The following is a 21,719-nucleotide window of genomic DNA, read 5'->3' as shown; positions in this document are numbered from 1 at the left end:
TAGTGGAAGAGGCCAGCTCTTTATCAGCAATCTCAATGTTTCTCACATCGCCCTGTAATCTTGTTGTTTCGAGGAAAAAAAAATGAAAGCCACTGCTTGGCTTCCTCTCTTTGCTATGATTGGCTAGCCTTGTTTTCTCTGAGAAGATACTAAAGAGTAAGAAAGAAGAAGGAGTAATTTGTGAGCAATCAGACGTTTAAAAATGGGAGGGAGAAGGAACAGAAAGAAGAACCGAAGGGGAAGAGGATGTGAATAAGACCTCAATGTGAGATTGTTTCGGACCTCTACAACAGGATCTGCCAATGATGCAAAGATGCAGTCTTAGAGAACAACTGAGATTTCAGTTTCATATACTTTAGGTTGGCTCAGACAAAGGCTCTCACTGAAAGAAGCAATCTTGACTCCTTCCTTTGTCCAGGAATATGGATTTTTTGCTGGGTTAATCTGAGCCTGGATGAGTTCCATGATACAGTTCTTCAGAGAGCTGTAGAAATTCTTCCACTGCAAGCACAACTGGGGGAGGGTAAATGAGAGCAACGGGAGCATGATGACATGTTTAACACATTTCATGTTCTTATTTGAAGGGATGAACGCAGAGCTGCTGCCTCAGTGTGCTGGGAGCCCCACAAAAACAGTTTCCAGACAAGATGCTCAAGAAGAGGACATAACAGAAGACAAAGGTGAATAACAGAACTCCTTGGACCCTTTTGTTGTTCCACTGTACTGGGAATAACTAGTTTTTGGTGTGAAAAAGAAGAAATGTCCTTCAGAGAGTTGTCAGGAACATCTTGTTCAGCTGTATTTTGTATTCACTATTTCCTTTTTAATTTGAAAATTGCAGTGGCGGGGCAGCTCTCCTGTTAGGGCATTCCCATTGCCACTTTTCTCATGGAGAGATGGATAGGCCATCTGAAACACTGGTGACAGCATAGCCACACATGAGACTGGAAATGCGCAGGGATATGTGAGTTGTGTGTCCCTTTCTGCCATGTACTTGCTGTGTCATCTCTAGCTCCTTAGCCATGTTCTGGTCTGAGGCAGGTAAGAGGGTTGCAGAAGCAGGATTGCTTGTCCACCATGAGACTGAAGATTTTTAGAAACTTTTATGTTACCGGTGCTGATGGTTTATTGGAAATCACTTGCATTATGTTACTGAAGACAAAGGGAAATAATTGTTAACCACTATACTCCCTCAGCCAGGTGGAGTCATGAGATCTAGCAAGAGCATTGCGAGGTTTTGTGGAAGATGAAGATCAGAAAGTGCTTTCAGTATCCTACAAAAGATTTAAGTAGCATTGGATGCCTTAATTTCAAAGGAAGTGAGCTGTGTGGCTTGTGCCTATACAACAGTGTTTAGTGTGAATGAACCAATAAAGGCATTCTGCTCCAGCAAACAGTCCTAACTTGAGCTGAAAGAGCAAGTCTCCATTAGCTGACATATGTAAAAAAATGATGGGGGTAGGAGCCTTTTTGCTCTAGTGAACATAGCCAGTAAACGTCAGTGGGAAGTTGCACAATGTGAACACTATGGTGAAACAGAATAGAATACGCTTAGTTACAAAATCTGCTGGATACAACTACTCTTCTCTGTTTGCTTAATGAACTGACTTGCAGTCCTATAATCACAAGCATATGAGCAGTTCAGTACTGTCCAGCAAAGTGAAGAGAAATGTTCTGCAGTGAGCATGTTAAGCATGCATTAGAATTCTTTAGGGCACAGGAGTAGAAATCCTACCATTTCCTCTTTCCTTCTTCCCAACCATTAGACTTGAGGATTAGAAGGCATATTTTTGTCATGAGCTGCATCATTCCTTCTACTTAATTCCGAAGCATTCGAGGAAGTATTTTCAAAAACCTAAAATTTTCATGTTGTTGAGAATATTACTATTTCTATTTTATTTTGTTCATTTTTCATTTATTTGTGTAAATAAAGGCTTTGCTTTCATTGACCTTTTTATTCTGTTTAGGTAATAGTCAATTAGAAGAAAGAACTTTCRCTGAAGCTACTTCTGCAATCAAAGAACAAGTTAATGAGGAGATTGCTCCATCTCCCCTTGGCATGAAGGCGACGTTGAAGGCTAGAAGTCCAGAAGACAGGTGAGAAATGGGTTTACTCAGTTGGGCACAGTTACAAAAGCATGTTTTTCTTGCTTATATGCATACTGTATGTGTTGTATTTGCAACTATTTGCAACACAAAGGCTCTTTCCCTTGCTTAAGAGTGACCAGGATGAATGGGCAAAGATGGGGCAGGTCTAAGAACTGGCAGTTGATATACTTCCACATTTTCTGGGTTTGCTGGTTTTTGTTTTGGTCTGTATTTTGTTAGAAGATAATGTAATAATCTTTAATAAAAACAGCCTAAGGCCATCAGAACTAGCCTTGGCTTTTCTTTCCAATGGATTGCCAAAGTAATGTGTATGACTGTCAGAAAGATTTTCCATTTTAAGACTGTAACACTAATGTGAACAAGAATACAGGAGATTAAGACTTAATACTTTGTATTTCAAGGACCAGAATTCAAGGACTCTCTATCTTACTCCATTTCTATGATGAAAACTGAGATGTGTTAAAACACCCTGGTAATCACACTAAAAGTAGCTAGTATTAGTGAATGGTTTTCTTGTTAACATCCTTCACTGGGTGAGAGATGCATTTTACCACAGGAAGCAATTTTGAATGATCACCTCTTTTTATATAGCTTCCCTTTCCTCTTTTTATATAGTTCCCTTTTCATTTTATAAGCAGATCAGCCTTGTGAAACTCCTTGTATGCCAGAATGCTTCCTGTCCAGTAACAGATGTTACCCCACAAATATTTTTTACAAGCCCTATGTATTAAAATAMTGTGATTCAGCTTCTTATAAACTCAAGAGAACTACAAAATATAAAATTGAAGTTTTTCTATTTGTCTTTGTCTTAGCATTCAAAGATTAAAAAATTTTTTAAGGAGTAGCAGCTGTGCGATTATGATGTTGTAAGGATGTAAGTAAAGCAAAAATTGTATGGGAGAGATAATATCTTTTGTTATGCCTTCATTTCTTCTGCAGTGGCACCACAGCCTGCAGTGGCCATCACTTGGTGATGGCAGTGTCAGTCTGTGCTTGCCCTGCCTCTTCAGCTGTGCCAAGACCAATCGTTATGTGCTTATATGATAAACAAGATCAGAGCAGTGATCCAGGTTAAAGTTTTCTGGAGAGGGGAGATATATAATTTTTAGCTTCTGTCGGTGCTCTGATCTAGTTCCYCACTCAGTTGCTGAATGAGTTGTACCAGCACACTGGCATGGAGATAACTCCGGGCCAGGCAGAAACTGGTTAGCAGCACCTTTTCTCACCTAATGCAATACAGGAGATTAAGACTTAGTACTTTGTATTTCAAGGACTGGAATTCAAGGACTCTTTATCTTGTTCTGTTTTTGTGATAAAAACTGAAATGTGTTTAAACATTTGCAAACAGAAGCAGCAGCTTTTGAGGACACTAAGCCCTCCTTCAAGTTTTAAACAGAAGCAGCAAACTTCTAGCCAAAATAGACTGAAAGTAATTACTCTGCTCCGGTTCACACTGTGGTGTGGTCTTAGAGAGCACAAACTGAATTTTSTCTGGATGAAACTAAAGCAGAGAATGTGCTCCAATTCTAGACATTTTTCTCGTGTGACCCGGCTGCAGCTATTTGGCAGTGACCCTGCCTGAAATGCGTAGTATGTCCTCAGCAACAACTGTTGCTCTGCAAATCTACTCCTGTTAGGCCATGCTGCTTGCTAAAATGGACAAAGCCAGTCCGACGAAGAAAAAGATGATCTGTAGTCAGTGGTGTTAGGTAGACGTGTGGTATGGTAAAAACTGTAACGTGGTGTATAGCCAGGATGTCTGTTATGTGCAGGATTTTTTTCATATTCAGCACAAATTTTTAGGAAGTGCCTAAATTAAGCCTCTAAGTACATTTCCAATGAAATAAGGTATGTTCATGTATGCTGCATTATGCTGTATTTTTAGTCAGACTTCAGTTTGTCATTCCAGAACATTGTAGACATCCCTTTTCTGTCACTTTTTTCACCAGTTTGTTCAAACCTCTCTGACAGAGAGTTACAGAGTTCTTTGTGACTGTAACTAGATCTAGTCTGGGGAAAATGCCTGAAATACTTTTCCTTTTGGATAGTTTCTATTTTCCATTTTTAAGAAGAGGCTGATACCAGCCTAAAAATGTAATCTACTAAAAGCATAATTTATGTTCAGTCTAAACAGGATATTTTAAATTAAAAGTTAATACTGGTCTTATTGCTAAGACACTTCAAGTTTTTTAAAAAAAGAGGCATAACATTGGAATTCTGAACTCAGTGTCAGCTCCCTCAGAATTACCAAAACAAAACTGGTTGGAGAACCTTACAGTTTAGTACTTTCTTGCTTAGGCCAATCACACCAGGAACTGGTATAAGACAGAAGACTTTTGAAGAATTTGTTGAAGAACAACTTAAAGTAGATGCTCAGCTCACGGAAAAACAGCAGCAGGAGCAACAGGTACTGTCCCACGGGTGCCTTCGCTGAGTGATCTCAGTAACTCATACCAGACTTCTCACAGGATTAACAGCAGAACTGGCTCTGAGCATGGTCAGGTTGGCATGTGCTGCTGGCACGGATGCCAGTGGTGCCTGGTGGCAAAACAGCCGTGGCTCCACTGCCCGTTTTGCCTCCGAGAGCTCTGAAACGGCAGCGTGGCAGCGCCGCTGTCCGTGTGGTGGGGCTGGCGCAACGGTGGCAGTGACTGCTGCGGGAGGAGGGGCAGGTGTGCGTGCACGCACGTGCACACGCAGACACCAGCAGCCGTAGATGTCCGATCATGCGTCCTGTCCCCGGGGCGGAAGGAGGAGCGCTGGTGCTCTGTCCCTTTCCCTTCCCTTCCTTGGAGCAGTCTAGTTCTAGCCATACCCTCACTTTCCATCTATTAAGAAGCAAAACAATTTTTTATTTTTTGCTGAGAAACGCCGAGACAGCTCTGCTTAGAGATTACTGTGAGTTTGTGTTCGGAGCAGAGTTGGCAGCTTTATGCCCTCCTGCCTTGTGAAGAATTGTGCCCTGCAAAGGCCTGGAGGCTGAAATACTTTGTTCACAAGGGAGATGCAGCTCACACCAGCTGTGGAAGGATCTCATAAGCTGTCTTGTTTTTGCTTTTTGTCGTGTATATAGTTAAAGGTTGAAAAGATTTTTTTTTTCCCCTCAAGGCTCTTCCTGCCAAGTCTGACAACAGTTAATGTCCAGCTTTTCAAGTAAGCTCAGTACTGGGTGACTGTTTTGTTGGAAACTCCTGAGTTCTTTTGAAAGTCTAACCCGTAGTGCCAAACATAGAGGGGATTTTTTTGCTGGGAGCCTTTAGGTGTTAGACTCTGCATTTTTTTAGGCTAGTTGACTGGGAAGATGCACRTTGATTATCAAGCAATTTTCTCAACATCACCCTGGAAAAATAACAACTCAAACTGATGCATTTATATATTTATGTGTAATCTTATGCAAAACATTTGAACTTCCTTAAAGACAACTACAAAGACAGAACTTCTCCCATCTCAGTAGTTGTTCTTTTTTTCCCCCACATGCTCTTAAAAGTAAATAAAGCAGGAAGGTGTAACAGATGCAACACTTAGCACCATCTCAACCATTTGATTCTACTAATGAACTAAAGGAGGAGTCACATAGCTACTGATTCTAGAACCTCTTATCTTCCCCGTGGTCTGAAGGCTGTTATTCATGCAGTCAGCTATCCAAAGACATTGTCTTGGATTAAGACTTCTGGTGTCTCAACTTTTTACATTACCATAAATATCTTCCTTTTTGGGTAATATTTATCAGTTTTTGATTCTCACAAGCTTGTGTGATTCTCACAATTTTTGGTGTTTTTCAGAGCAAGGCAAAACTAAACTCTCGAAAGTCTTTTCTGAAACGTAGAGGAAGTATTGTAAGGCTTAAAAAAAATAAAGAGAACCTTTTAAAAGAACAGAGAAAGCATTCTAGAAGAGCTGTTTTTGACTGCTGGAATCACTCCTCCTGGCCTGGCCCAGGGCATGCAGGCAAACTGCAGCTAGGGAAATGCCCTCAGTTAAATCTGCAGGCCAGAAGCTCCATGCAGATAGGTGCACATAAACAACGAGCAGAATGTGTTTTAAATGAGAGGGAAATGAAGGCTCAGACTGAATGTGAAGCAAAAGCACCTGAGCAAAGTGCAAAAGAAAGAGAAGGAATTGGGAGAGATGAGGATACAAAGGGGAGTCCTACTGCCTCATCTCAGATAAACTGGCCTGAACTCCTGCAACTCTGTCCTGAAACAGTAACAGAAATGAACGTACGAGTAAGAGAGGAAGATGAAACTCGTCATGCAGATCCTCTAGAAGAAGCAAACAGAACTGAAAGAAGACCTGTGGAGGGTACTGTGCAAGAGGACCTGTGTGTGGTGGACCAGCCTCAGGCAGGTGATTTCACAGAGAGAGCAAAAAACCCCTTTGAAGGCCTACAAAGGCATTCTCCACTTMAGAATTTAGCAGGAGGCCAAATAAGGCATGCAGAAGGGAGTGCAGCCCCTGCGTTCACTCAGAGTCAGAAGGGAGGTCAGATGTGTGCTGAGGAACTTGTCACAGGGAGCCAAAGCTCAGAAAGCAAAAGAGGAGTCTCTTCTGGGTTTAAGATGGTCAATGATAAGATAGTTGCCCATAGCTCACCACAGGCTATGGAGAAGAAAAGCTCATCCCTGGCATTCCAGCAGGGATGGCAAAGGAACGGCACAGCTGCCTCGATGTGCCGTGTTGCATCTTTGTCTTGTGAGTCAAGCTTCTTGTCTTCCAACAGTGACGATGACCTCAAATCTCACCGTGGTTGTTTTCCCTTGAACTATAAGGCTCCGGGGRTAGACTGGACTGGTGGGCGTTTGGATCACTGTGATGATGATTATGCCAGTGATGAGCCCAGTGGAACTGAAAAAATGCCTGTGAAGAAGTATAGCAGATCAGCTCTGAGGAAACAAGATTTTCAGGAGCTCTCAAGACAGCAAGGTCTGTCTCTCAGCACAAGCAGCAGTGATTCCAGTACTGGAATTGTCAGGCCACAGGTGAGCAAGGCTCACACTTCTCTTCAGCGATCTCCAGTTCATCTCACAACGTCCAAAAGGAGAGGGCATGAACCTAAATCAAAGAATGTGAATAGTGTCAGGGATGTTAAAAGCCTGGATGTGCCACCCTCAACAGCAGTGAGCMAGATTCCTACTTTCAAGATTAAAGAAATGCTTGTAGTGGAGGAACCACGGAAAAAAATGTCTGCAAACCCATTAGGTAAGACCTACCTGAGTTTTGATTTCCACTGATACAGGGAAAATAAATTTTTCACAGTATATGACTCATTCTGTGCATACTACCTGTGTATATGCCTCCATCAGTGTTTCTAAACCCTAATCTGGAAAAAACAGAGAGGAGAGAGGGAGAGGAGAGGGAGAAGAGGAGAACCTGCAAGCCCCTTACTACGCCTGGCTCCCCATCTTTACTGGCTATTTTTCCTAAACTTTTTGCTTGCAGTGCACTTTCAGATACAGAATCTTGACCACATGCTCTGTTCAGTGAATCYGTGAAGTCAGTGCTGGAGTTCCCTGTAGTGTAGATGTGTTCATCCAGTGTTCCCTTGGTAGTGGGAGGTCCATGTTTTCTATTAACGCTCCTCAGAGATAATGTGATTTCAAAAAAAGAAGGACAGGCTGGGCAAAAGGTTTTGTCAAATTCACTTATTTTGTACCTAAAACACAGAGTACTTCACATCAGTGGAAAATGGTGATTTCCTAAGAGCACATTTTCTCAGCTAATCCTGGCTGTTGTTACAGTTCTTCAGCCAACCAATCTTTTTAGCTCTTTTTGTCCTGGTCATCTTATTTCTAGCAGTGAAATGATACACCRCTTAGAAGAGATTTAGTCCTTTTTATTAAACTGCTTTTTACACTTTTCCCTCAGTTTCCACTGAAGGAGTTTTTCCCCCCTTCATCTTGTCTCCTTATCCCAAATCCACTGGCTGTCTCTGATTAGAGTTAATCAAAATCAGTTGTCCTGCCTGCAGCAATCCCTGAGGCAGAAACTTTCATTTCTGGTGGTTCTCAGTTGCTCTGTCACAGCTTACTAAGCATCATGTGTCTACTCCACATTGAGTTCTTGCTACAAAATGAGCACCTGAGGACTATCTGAAAGTTRCATTCAAAATAAGGTTAAACTATCAGTTGGCATTCACATACTGAATAAGGAATTATCCACTGACACTGATATATCCCCAAATCTACTTTCTTGTCATGTTCAGTAGGGCTTGGATTCCACCAGCAAGAACTATGCTGGGAGCTGAATATTGCATAGTTAGGCACAAGCAAGTTAATTCTGTYTGAAAGGTTAAGCAGTAAAACTTACTATACTTATGCAGTCTGTTTGTGGTTTTAAATATGTAGACAGGGTTTGTCAGTATTCACAAAATGTTGTGTACTAACATAGTTGTCTCTATATAAGAAACCYAGAACATCCTTACTAGAGGATTAGAGGCTGGTGTGTATCTTGGARGAACCCCTTCACTGACTAGGATGAAAGAAGAACAAGAGAATGCAAGGCATTTTCTCAGGTAAATCTRGATCCACTGAAATCTGTTTGAGTATGAAGTAAGGCCAGTATTTCCTTCAGGATCCTTACAATGAGACTGCTAAATTGATATTTCCTGGCTAGCCTCATTTCAAGGGCAGCCATGTAGTCTCTGAAAACTGAAGTGCTGAAAACAAACTGTGGCGATAACACAATGAAGTGTTTGACTGAAGGGGCCAACTCTGAAAATGCTGGTGCGTTGTGTGGGCTTAAAGCTGAGTAGTGCCAAGTGTTGTTTTATAAGTTGCTGAGCATCTTCAAATTACATTGAAATCAGTAAGAACTGAGGATATTTCATTTTATGGGATCAGGCCTATAATAGAGTAAAGGATAAACTTCTCATGTCATGTGTCTCATGTGTCACATTGTCTCATGTCAAGGGAAGCCTGTATTTCCAAAATCAACCCAAAAATGTATTGCGCATGCCAATGCCACTGACATTGTRATTTCATAAACACATATAGATGAGATCGAGGATATGTTTGATACTGTATAAATGACAAAATTGAAATGTCAGGAGTTGCTTTTAAAATTATTAAAATGCAATAGAAGTGCTGAAAATTGCTTTGCTTTKGTTTTGTTTTGCTTTTTACATCTTCATAAAAGGGAAATAAATCTTTAGCACAAAATCCCTGCAAGAAGTAAGTTTTGAAACTATGGAGTTCAGAATGTAAGTGCTTTCACAACTGTAATTACAGGTCATGCAAACGAGTGTAATAAAATTTTAGTGTATTTACAATCAAATCAAACGTCTTTTTTTTAAAAAAAATTATGAAATCTATTAGAAATTACTATGTGCCATCTGCTGTAAAAGCAGATGATATTCTTTTCCTTTTTGTATTTACAGCATAGTTCTCAATAGGTATGCAAATTTGGTTTGTACCAAATAAGAATAATGTATCGATTTAGCCTTTTACTTTAATAGATAATGCAAACTCAAAAATCATTTTTCACAACTATTTGTCCATTTCTCTTAATTTCAAAGACCATGTGATTAGTGCAAAATGGTATTTCAGAATAATATTTATCAATCTGTATGATTTCCTCTCATAGCTATCTTTTAGCAAAATACATTTGCATATCTTAAAATAAATGGCTTCATTAAAGATCCATCTTGTTTGCGATCTTGCAGCCGTCTTGGAAGATGATCTCCAAGTGACTGTGATAGGAATTACAGAYGTGAATATTTGTGGGATTGGGCAGTTTATAAAACTACTAATGAAATCAGGTGCAGCTTTTACTTTTTCTGGTGTTAGTTTTTGCTCTGGAATGGTATTTTGGTGCAGAGTGACTGCAGTATGCTCTCTGCCAGCACTGCTTTCTCTGTCTTCTGACAGCGTTTCCCGATTAGCCTGCCTTGCAAATGGCAGTGTTTTGATGTTTTGTAATACCATAGGTTTTTAAACAAAATTTTAGTGGAGTTATTCATATCAGCCACAGTACCCTAGCATTTTCACACTGATATTTATCCAAAAAATGCATGAGAAATTTGACGTGTTCGTCTCTCTGTTTCCTTTTTCTAAATTATGAGTTAAAACTAACTGTGAAAAGCAGCTTATCCTCCTCGACTGCATTGGCCCTGCGCTGATTTATGCAATTGGAGTATCTGCTTTGTAGGTTTAAGCCAGCGAGCCTACCAGGCGCCCTGGCTGGTTACTACAGCAATAGCATTTCACCTCTGTCGTGGTGACGGCGTGTGCTCCCTGGAAGCAATGAAAATCCTTTTGAGAGCAGCATGACTTGCCTGGACYTGCCCAGTCTATCCATTCATCGGTGTCCAAGCACTTTGTTTTCAGACCTTTGCAGGCATGATAGATTTAGGCAGGAAGTTTAAAGCAGTTGGGGTGTAGCACGTTGTGTTTATCTTGTGCCTAAAGGAGCCTGGAGAGTTACCGAGGCAGCGGGCTGCAGCTGCACCCAGGCAGTGCTGAGGGAGTTGCTGCTAACTCTTGGTGTTCGTTAGAGGATTCAGTGACGATGATTTAAATTCCCTCAACAAGGATAAATTCTCTGCCATTTGTAATACATAATTTGCTTGGAGTATTGGATCGACAGTGTTTGTGGAGCCACAGCAGTAGCCATCTGTTTTTTTTTTTTTTTTTTTTTTTCTCCTTCCAATCTGCGTTTGGCTAAGAGGCTTTTTCTGAAAGCCTTTCTGAAAACCTTTCTGACCTTTGCTTCACATGTATATGCTTTTCACTTCACAGCTAACTCGCTGCAGTGTGTTTCATGCAGAAGTACGCTCAGGAGTCATGCAAAATTTTGAGTTCATACAAAATAGCCTTTTCTCTCCATTCTACGTTTCTGATGGGTCTCTTGCTCCTATTTGCAGTTTATAGCAGGAGTATGAACTCTGCTATATCTAAGGCTCATAAGAGGTTTTGTTGTGCGTGCTTTTGATATTTTCAGCTATTGCATCTCTCCGTGGTAGGGACTGTTGGCCTGGAGACCAGCCATAGCACCTCCATACAGCTAAGCTATTTTACCCTGCAGACTAGGGTGGCTGTATCCAAACTACCTATTGGTTTAGCTCAGTTGGTTAGAGTGTGGTGCTAGTAATGCCAAGGTTGTAGGTTCAATCCCTGTATGGGCCACTTGTTTGAGGGTTGGACTAGATGATCTCCAGAGGTCCCTTCCGACCTTACCRTTCTGTGATTCTATTGGGAATGATTCCTGGGCCTGCACTAACCTCCAGGACTTGCCGGGCACTGTCTAGTGGCGTGGTGGCTATCATATGCCAAGACCAGAGATCAGCAGAGTGGCACTGTGGACAACTCCATGCTTGGGTTTGTGSTGTAGCTCTGATTAGCTTACTTGTACAGATGTAACTCTTGTGTAGTTATGAAGAGGTTGATAYCAGCTGAGATGCTGGAGGGAATAGCTTCCTGGGCTTTATTTTACTGGATGCAAGAAAAACAGTACTGTTCAGTTTTCGGTGGAAGATATTCTATACAGAACTTGGTTCTTGCTTTTCTTCAAGTGTATTGTATTTCAGGGCACTGATCTGGATTCAGAGAAGTGGTGGGCTGCCTATATTTGATAATTGAACTGGATTAATGTGAGAAAAATTAATATTTTTATTGAATAGTGATGAGACATTATTTTCAACATGCATTTTACCAGTATATTAGATAGTCAGATTTAAGATAGAACACAACCAAAAATTAAAAATTAAGTAATAATTGTAATGGACAGCAGGATATGGAAAGCTTGTTTGTGTACTTTCATGTTTTTCTGCTGAAGTGATAAACTGCATTACTGAGAGGAAAATACAAGATCATGGCTGACTCCTGTAGCTCTTGTTGCCTTTCAAATAATACTGATGGCCAGATGGTGGCTGTAGGCCATTAAGTGAGCTGAAGCAGGAAGCTAACAAATAATTTAATAACATATTAAAAATGAACTAAGCAGCTGTGGTGCAGTCATATGAATGTGCTGCATTTAGGTCTATACAAAGTACACTTCCAGACAACTCATGCCTTGACACCTTAGGTTGGAATGCAAAATGTCTTCTTGATACTGAGCTTCCACATTTAACACTTGGAGTTTACTTGTCTGTGGCAAGCAAAGTAGTTTACCTCCTTCCATGCAGTTGCATGACTTTTCTCATTTGTGGGAATGATGAGGCTACTAGAAGTACAGCTCAGTCCCCAGCTTTGCATGGTCAAGTGCTTCATCTTCCTAGGTGTAGTGCCAAGGAATAATCAGTGCCTTCTGCAGGTCTATTCTAATTTAGCTTTCCCTGTACCCACAAAATGAGTTTGAAAGTCTCTTAATTCTGTGGTCATTGAGCTGTTTGGAAAGAAAACCCCAATGAGAATTGTTTCCATCTACTCAGTAGAATAAATTCTGCAGCTGAACATGTGCATGACAGTTTCCCCCTGACAAAGGACCTGATTTTGAGAAGTGCTGATCTCTTGTTGTCATTCCCAGCAGTATCAGTGTATTTGGGACATGCTCAAACTCTCCAAAAACCATGCCTAAASAAGACATATCTAAAAGCAGTCCTTTGTTGTAGTCTTTATGCCAGCTTCATGCTCCTTGTTTACCTTCTGAACAGAACTCAAATGGATGAGTGTGAGACCATCGGGAACCAGGAACTGACTCACCCTTTGGAATACAGTAGAGAGCAAATTCAAACACTACAGAAAGAAAAAGTTGAATATAGCAAGTTCAAAGGAAGAGCTAGAGTCACTGGAGAAAATGTGAAATCAGAAGAAATACAAGTAAGCTATCTTCTGTAGAGTAAATGCACTGTTCTCTTCCATGTGTATCCTTCAGTGCAGGCATCTTATGGTAGTTACTGAATCCTTCCATTTGTCACAGGTGGCTATTTGTTTTGCTACTTCTTGGGAACAGTTGTCTGTACAAAAATGAAGATTTTTTTTGTTAGTAGGTCATTGTTTTGTTTTTTGTTTTAAATGTACATCCCACTGTCTTTATATGAGAAGAAAAAATAGACTGAAAAAATGTGCTTTCTATTTGGTACAGAAGGTTGTGAGGTCTGCCTTATTATTTTATTTCTGTGGACTGGCTTTTCCAGATTTGAACTGGCACTTGAGAAATTTCGATCTCATGCCATACTGGACTTTAAATCTTTGTGAAGGTTTTTAACTATCCTGATCTTTGTTTTTCTGGTACCTGGAATATATCTAGCTGTATATCTAATTTAACAGCCTAACGTGCCCAATCAAATCCCACATTCATCCTAAAAAGGCTCTAGGTTACTTTAAACTTGAGTGCCAGATGGTAGACACTGGCTTTCTGGAGACATGAGGTTACACTCAAGACAGAAATGTGAGTACTTCCCATTGTACTTTCCAGACATAAAAAAAAGAATCTGGGAGTGGCTTGTTTCCTAATTATGCTATATTTCCATGAAAATCAGTCTTGGGAGCCAGGTTGTATATATAAATCTATTCAATCAATCCCTTTCCTACATGCCTTGTCTGCTCTTATAACTGACCAAAGTTTCCAAATTCACTTTCACAAGTTTCTCCAGAAGTCTRTAGTTCTTTCAGCCAGCCTTTTCTCTGACTCTGCACCTGTTGACAACTAAACTCTATTCTACCTACTTCAAATGAAACCTACATATACAAAAATAATCCATTTTACAAAGCTTTTCTCCACAGAGCTATCCATAAAGTCTCTAATAAAGGCATGGAAATCTCCTGAGGAAAGTCAGTGAAATGGAATCTCAGTGTCCTTAGAAATTGCCCAAAGTGCCCATGGGAGGCAGAGCATGCTCTCCAACATCACTGTCATCAGTAGTCTCTGAAAACTCAATGTAAGAAAGTAATAATGAATTTACCAGAGTCATGAGAAATAGAAAGAAAGCATGAATTTCATGTAAATTTAGTGAGAATGTCATCAAAACCTATTGGTTTGAAGTGGATAGTAACACTGAGAAAGAATAATACCAGCAAAGGCAATTTGTCTGCTTCTTGCTAGCTRTAAAAGGCTTAGTTCATGGATCAGAAAGGTTTGAACTTGAAAAACTCTTGCTGGGTGGATGAATGTAAGGTAAGAGATGATATATAGACTAATTGAAAAGTTAGTGTGCCTGAAAAGGGAAAGCAAGCTCAAGCATCATTAACTCATTTAGATGTGGACAAAGAATTATCTCCAAGCRCTAGAATAAGCTGTGAAGGCCATTGATCGTCTGGTTTTGCTGAGGAAATGCATTACAACATTTGTTTTTAATAAGAATTTGAAAGCATCTGATAAAATCATGTCAACTGCATGCTCTGGTGAGCTGCACTGCGGTAGTCCAGGTAGGTGAGGAAAGATGTGCACAACTAAAATAAAATTATAATCTACTGCAACAGGATAGTCTCTACTTAGAGAGGATAGAAAGCGTGAACTGCAGTTGTTGCTTAGGAGAMTCATGGTATCATTGAGCTACTTGCTACTGCATTGTGAATGGTACCAGTCCTGGATGGATATTCTCTCTCTCCAGGTGTTCTTCAAAYGCCAAGTTTCCTGTAGGTGCTCTCGAGTTCATTTTCCTATCATTCATTGCAAATTCTTCTAAATTTCTTTAGGGTAATTCCATCTATTTGGATCCTCTACTTCAGTCTCCTTAGCAATAAAGTCATATTTGAATATCTGTCTGGTCGCTATGATCCCTAGTAAGAAAAGCTAGACAGAACAATRTTCTGCCGCACAATGATGTTTGATCTGAATTTATAGACTTGACAGGAACCTGCCAATTTCAATTAAATTCTTGACCAGAAAAATTTTGGAAAGAGTCAAAATGCCAAGATAATACTTTGTTCAGACTTTATGTACTTTTTGCTTTTTATCTATATGTTTTTGAAATACGTAATTTTTGTACTATACAGATAGTGAATGGTTTCTCTGGTCATGTTTCATATTTCTCTAAGTGAAACATTTAAAGCATGTAAATTTAAATAGTTTTAGTGAGGTTGTTTTAGCTTTTTGAATAAAAATATTTTGAATGTCTTCTCTGCAAACTATTTTGAAACATCAGCTTTTTTTTCCACTTGAGCTTTTAAAAAGTTGTTAGAATTTCTACTGAGGACTAATTCTGTTTCCTGACTAGGTCTAGCCCAGGAAGTGAAATTTGATAGAATTGTTTTAATCTTTTGTTCCCAGCTGTCAACGTAATGAGCTGACGTTCAAAAATTAAAGTTTGCAGCCGAACAGTAGTGTATCGCTGAGTCACTTGCCTGCAAGATTCCCATGTTTGTGARTCTGTTTCTTCTCAGCAATGGCTGATTGATGTACAGACTTCTGACAGTTCTGGRCAGCTCCCAGCAAATAAAGAATGGTGATGAGATGGACAGAATTAGGCAGATATACAAATGAAGGGGAAGCAGGAAAAAGGGAGTGCACATAACAGTTGGTAGACTACAGAGCAAATTRCACGTTTCTTGCTTAACTCTACTGGTGTCACAGTTTCAGTATCCAGCATGAGTGCTCTGAACAAAGAGGAGGACTGAGTTTTGGAGACAGCATGGGTGAGTGCAGAAGAAGAGTATAGAGAAAAATTATAGTGACATAGGCATGTGAAAAGTCATCTTCAGAGTGCACCGAATTTCATTATTGCTGTTTCCCTTAGCTCAGTTACAAATTATGTCTTTGCTRTTCCCTGCTGTTTGGGGGGACTCTTCAAGTACTCATGTGGCCTTGTCACTACATGAGAAGCTGATGAACTGCCAGTTTTGACTTTAAGACATATCTTGCCTTTTTTTGGAAACATCTGCATTTAATGCTATTTATTTGCATGATTAATTTTCATTTCCTGCTTTTTCTTCACATAGACCTCCCTCTGTTATGTTTTAAGAGTATTGTCATGCCAATGACTACAACATAACATGGAGAGGATTGGATGCTGGTTAACAGTTTTACTTGGTGCAGRGAAATTTATTCAGTTTCTCAAGTGGTTTTTGCTGTGTTTGCTGAGCTCTGTGCTGCCAGGGCTAGACCTTTTATCATACCTAAACTAGCTCATTTAAAACTAGCTCAAGAGCTCTGCACTGTGGTCAATACCCTTTGTGTTAGGTTCTTTATCCATTGCCTTCAGAAATGAGCATCTGAAATGTTTTGTTTGTGTCCGTATTTCATCAACACCCTTGGCAAATCTCATGTAAACTTCTTTAACTTTCTTTTCATCACTTTTTCCTTTCTCTTCCTTCTTTCAGATATTTTTCAGCCAGCTGTTTCCGTATTTTTGCTGCCTGTTCTTTGTCTACCTCAGTTGTTCCTATGTTCACTTCATTTCTACCCCCTACTTACAGTTATGTCTTCTTCTTCCTCCTCCTTGTTTTATCTTCTGTGTTTTGCTTTGTTTCCTGCTATCTACATGTTATGCTTTCTTCATGCTTCTTCAGTGGTGCCATGAAATTGTCACCGTTGATCTGCTTATAAATGTAGCATCTTTGACTTAACTGTCTGCCTGGTAGACTGGGTGATACATCCTGTTGCCCTTGTAAGTAAACCCCTTGATAGACTGTTTCTGTCTTAGTATCATAATGAATAATACATCTGTTGCATTGCAATGTTTAAGAGACAGTATGTGCCTGAAATCTTGAAAACTGGGAGAGGGGGATTAAATTGCACCATTTAGTCTATAACCAAAGGTTAAATTAAATTAAATCAGTGCAAACTAGTATATTGAAAAAGATGCAGTATGATAATAGAGTAGTGAAAAGATATTCTGAAGTACAGATGTTTGAACACAAAGAAGAAAATGTGATTTTACAGACCAGTGTATTGTCCAGGAAAAGATGTTCTAGGTGAATTGCTTACACTGTATCTTGATGAAATGATGTGTTTAAGTGGACAAGTGGCAGCTATGGGTATATGAAGGTGAACATCAAGTTGGCAGAATGAGATATTGTTATTTTTATATATGCCACTGGTAAAAGCATTTCTGAAATTACAGCTTGTGTATGTTTCTCAAAAAAGTTCATGAGAAATTGGAAATAATTGAAAAAAGAAACAGAAATAACTGTATTTTGGTTTTTAGTTCTAAACCTAATTTATCCAAAAAAGGTTGAGATGATTCAGTCATGGTTTACAAGTACCTACATGGTGAAATGGTTTGTAATAGCAGATGGTTCATTGTTGCTAGCTGAGCAGTGCATATTAAGATCTGTTGCTTGGATGTTGTTTGGACACTGAAGGTGTATGTAGTCAGACGGAAATATGTTGCGTCTTTTTAATATAAAAGGGACAACTTACAGTTATCCAGAAAGTTGGTGGATTCTGTGCATAAGTTATTGGGTGAGATATCATGGCCTATGTTATGCTTGAAGCTAGACTCAGTGAGTTTTGTGAACAATTCTGGCTTTGTAATCTAGCCATTCTGAGCTGGAAAATATTCTCAGTCAAGTGCATATCATTAAGAATAAAGGACTAACTGAGCAGCAAGGATGAACCTTTCTTTGGTGCAAGGAGCCAAGACAAGTAAGACATATTCTTATGCAGTCATTTAGGTTTGCATTCATTTTTTCTTTTGCATTAATTATTGGCTAAATGGGTGGGTGAGAATTAGTTTGTTTTAAATACAGGAGTTTTCAGTGTTTTTTTTTTTTTTAAGATCAATTCAAATATGTTCTTTAAATATTGCAGTAGACCTTTAAGCAGTATAAAATTCTCCATGCTTTCTCCTGGGTGTGTAGAATGGGCATGCCTAATCCAGAGCCATGCAATGATGTGGCATGCTTTTTCCCTATTGGCAGATATTAAAGCAGCAGATTGCAGGACTGCAGGAAGAGTTCAAGAGAAATGAGTCCTGCTGGCATGCTGCCTACAGCAAGCTAAGAGACCAGGTAGAGGTGCTGGCCAGACAGAACATGGAGCTTCGACATGAGCTCAGAGTTTCGGAGCATCAGAGGCTGAAAGTGGAAAAAAACCCAGGAGCTGTGAATTTCATGGACAGAAAATCAGAGACCCCGGTACTACAAGACRTTATCTGTTTAACACTTTCTGAAAAATTCAGAATTATTTTTCTTTTGAGCAGGCGTGTGTGAATACTCTTCCTCTACTACTTCCAYGCTTAGCCTGCAGGAGGTAAAAATCAGCTCTATAGAAAGCCATGCTTAAATATACTTTTTGTGTGGGACTCTTCCTTTAGGGTCTTATTTATCCATGAGGTGTGTACCTTCACGACGTGATTTAAACCACCTATCTCAGACACATCAGGACAGATAGTATCTGTCTCCCTCCACTGACAAGGGAGTCCAGATAACTAAGTTACACAAAGTACCTTAGATCTTAGTCAACTGAAGTCAAATTAGATTAATTCTGCTCTTTATGTATATAATGCCATTTACTTTTTTAATAAAACAGCCCAGCTGCCGGCTGGTTGCTAGCAATAGATATAGTGGGACCTTTTAGTAAGCCTCATTTCATTTCTTATGTTGTGCTGTAAATACTCAGAAGAGAAAACACTCTCAGTGGCCTGCCTTACAAAAGCAGCAGCTGGACAACTGAATGGGAGTTAGTGGAGCAGGGAGGAGGAGCAGATTGGAGAATGTAATTGGCTAGTGTAAATGTCTCTGCTGATCTTCTGACATGGAAGAGGTTTAATCATAGTTTAACAGTTTCTTTTGTCCTTTCTCATTTGTATCATCTCATTCGTTTAATACGTTTGTAGGATCCTTYGTTACCTTACTGTGGAACTGAGTAACCACATTTACAGCGTACTGGGAGGGAGAAGAACGTTATTATCCCCTTCTTACAGTGGGGAAAGCAGCCTGGAGAAAKTAAATGGTTCAGTCTGGAATTCAAAAGACAGAACTCTGGTTGAAGTTGGTCGTTTCATCTCCTTGTATACTCAATAGAGAAATATAGGTGCCTTCAAAGAGTGATTAATTTCATCCTATATGAGATGGAAGATCTAGAATAGAAAACTGTCTTCTAGATGGTGCAGGCTGGTGAGATGAATCCTACTCTTCCACAGAAAGCATGCTCCTAGGAGAGAATTGAATCTAGCCCTTAACTCCTAGATATTTCCCTAATTTGTATATCTAATTTCTATTAATGAATCTTTAAAACATGTTAGAACAACCAAGTAACCTGTCTCTTGCTTTATGTAGTGAACAAGTTTTTGATCTCTCTTTTTATTTGGTTTTAATGTTCTCATTAATGAAACTTATCACCTAACACTGTTATGTTCATTTGAAAATGTCATTTCAAGTTAGCATTTCACTTTACTTTTAATTTGCCCACACCTGTCTTTTAATATGGCTCATCTTTTCATATATTGTTAAGGTCAGAGAAGAAAAAAGATCAGACTCACATGTGCAGAATAAATGATATAAAAATTCCAGTAAAAGGATAAGAAAAAGCCAACTCACTTCTACTGCAGGACAGATTTCTGTATTATTTCCATTGCTTTGGGACATTTGGTGATGTAGAAAGCTTTCATTCCAGCCACTGCAGAATTYTTTTGTGTGAGAGTAATTCTTGCCTGGCATGAGGATGCTTTGCCAATCATTAGGATCTGTAAGTAAAGAGATTAGGATGCTACATTATAAAGACTGCTGCATCAGGTACTGGGGAACATCAGCAAAACAAAATGTGGAATTTTATTCAAATTTTATTCATTGTGTTTAAATATATAGAGGTTAGATTTCAATCCTAAGCTATTAAATATGGCTTTTTTTTTCATAATGAAAGACTACCATCCTCTGTGGAAATCTTTGCTTTGAAAGAAATTCTGAAGTTATGCACCATTTTAGCATACCTGATTAATTGCTATCAGTGTACTTAAATGACATCATTCTTATTACAACAGAAAGCCTAAAGGCTTTGAGAGTTGTTGCTTATTTTTGCCAGATTGAAGAAGTGTCTGATTCTACTAGAAGCAGCTTGAACTATTAGTTATGTATTTATAACAAATTCTCTATTAGCTTGCAGAAGCCATTTTGCGAGAGACATCATCTTTGTCCAAACAAGAAGAAAGATCGTGGAGAGACAGTCATAAAAACTGCAGCATCACCCCTGTGGGGATGAAGACATCTTTGCAGAAACCCTTCTTCAGAAGTGTGAATAGCGAAGTATGCATTGCCAGTAGTTCCGCAATTTCGACTATTGATTTTAGAGAATGCTCTCTGGGATCAAAATTTGTGCAAATGAAAGTGTCTATAAAAGCATAGTCTTTTTTTTTTCTTTTTTTTTTTCTTTCTTTTTTTTTCTTTTTTTCTTTTTTTCTCTTTTTTTTTTGCAGTGAGTGTGTGCTGTGGTTCAGCATGACTTTGCTTGTATTTGTTTTCTGGTTTTGCAAAAGCAGGAGAGAAATCGTCTTTCTCCCTTTCCTAACTGAATTGCCTGATGTTTACAGATGTACTTGGAATTCGTTGTACCTGCGGCTTCGCAGCTTGGTTTTACGRAGAGTGGCCACAGAGTAAGGCTGCAGTACCATATGGACTCCACTTAGAGGAGCTCGTTCCAACCTTTCCTCCATGAAGCATAAATCCAGAATGGCAAATTTTGCCATTCGAGGCATTACTTGCTAGTAAAATGCCACAGAATTTGCCCTGTGTGTAAAACAAAAAAATTRTCCCTAGTGCTCTTATGCCTAATAAAGTCAGTGGGAAAATCACTTAGCTTTTTACAAGTTGTGGTACGTTAGCTCTTTACATCAGATGAGGTGTTTGTTTCTGAATGGTGGCTCTGTGACTGCTCTTTCACAGCTAGCTTACAGTATGCTTAATACAGCTCACAGTTTAGAATATATATATATATATAATATATATTGTTGTGCTTTTCCTTCTCTTAGCTTCGTATTTCTTGCTTTTTGAGTGCCTTGATTATTACAAGCCTTCCTTCTTCCTTTTGGTCACACTTAGCTGAAATCTRTTGGAAATTAATAATCTTCTGATAGGAACAGATTCCATTGGCTATGCCAAAATTAGCTCAGATTAGCCAACATACTTCCATTCTCTGCCTGTTTAGRGACTGAAATGAAATTTAAAGCATGTCAGATGAGAAAGGGGGCTCCTATTCTCTCATAGTGGCAATGCCAGAGTAGCTTGAAATTCACTAGACAGCGACTTTAATGAATTTTGTATGGTACTAGATATGAAAAAAGGTGATCCTAAGAATGACTCCAGACTGGATATGCCTAAGAAAGCAGTTAGTCATGTCAGAAATAGCAGCTTCTGAAAGCAACAYGGATGTTAGATGTCTGCCTTCAACACTGGCTACCTTCCTGAGCATTTCAAATGCCATTTAGAAATCAGATGTTTGATGGCTTTGGTGCAGGAAATTGATTTGTTTGTTCTAAACTGATGTAGGACCTCCGYAGTCTCTTCCTTAGCCGAGATCTCCCTGTTACTGAATGCTGAGGTGAGCAGAGTTGTGCACCAGCATAATAATGTGAGATATGCTATCTGCAGCTGAGGTAGGCAGTAAAGGAAAAAAGCCAACTTTCGTCCTGTTAGCTTATCCTGTAAGTGTTCAAGGTATGAAAGAGTTTGTTTCGTTGGAACATCCCCACTGTTCTTGTGAAATAAGGAAAATACAGAAACATTCAATCTTCCTATAGACTCCTTAAGGCTTGCTAAGTTCGTTTTCCTCGTACAGTGCTCAGCAACGTGCAAAAAAAA

The 21,719-nt window shown here is 39.4% G+C and overlaps 1 protein-coding gene across 1 annotated transcript in view; it reads left to right on the top strand.

The window, feature by feature from the left end:
* LOC146589923 (uncharacterized) overlaps window positions 1–21,719 on the top strand; it is a 44,505-nt gene that overhangs the window by 10,441 nt on the left and 12,345 nt on the right. Inside the window, exons 5-12 of the mRNA XM_085315424.1 lie at window positions 585–680; window positions 1,968–2,097; window positions 4,408–4,516; window positions 5,892–7,308; window positions 8,512–8,620; window positions 12,698–12,863; window positions 17,847–18,062; window positions 20,022–20,168. Coding sequence (XP_085171550.1) covers window positions 585–680; window positions 1,968–2,097; window positions 4,408–4,516; window positions 5,892–7,308; window positions 8,512–8,620; window positions 12,698–12,863; window positions 17,847–18,062; window positions 20,022–20,168 — 2,390 coding nt within the window. The remainder of the gene's footprint in view (window positions 1–584; window positions 681–1,967; window positions 2,098–4,407; window positions 4,517–5,891; window positions 7,309–8,511; window positions 8,621–12,697; window positions 12,864–17,846; window positions 18,063–20,021; window positions 20,169–21,719) is intronic.

This window comes from Rhea americana, unplaced genomic scaffold, assembly GCF_003343005.1.
Source record: "Rhea americana isolate MKP2758 unplaced genomic scaffold, rheAme1 scaffold_43, whole genome shotgun sequence".
In the NCBI taxonomy this organism is placed as follows: Eukaryota; Metazoa; Chordata; class Aves; order Rheiformes; family Rheidae; genus Rhea; species Rhea americana.
Note: the sequence above shows the minus strand (reverse complement) of the source record. Positions and strands in the feature narration are given on the sequence as shown.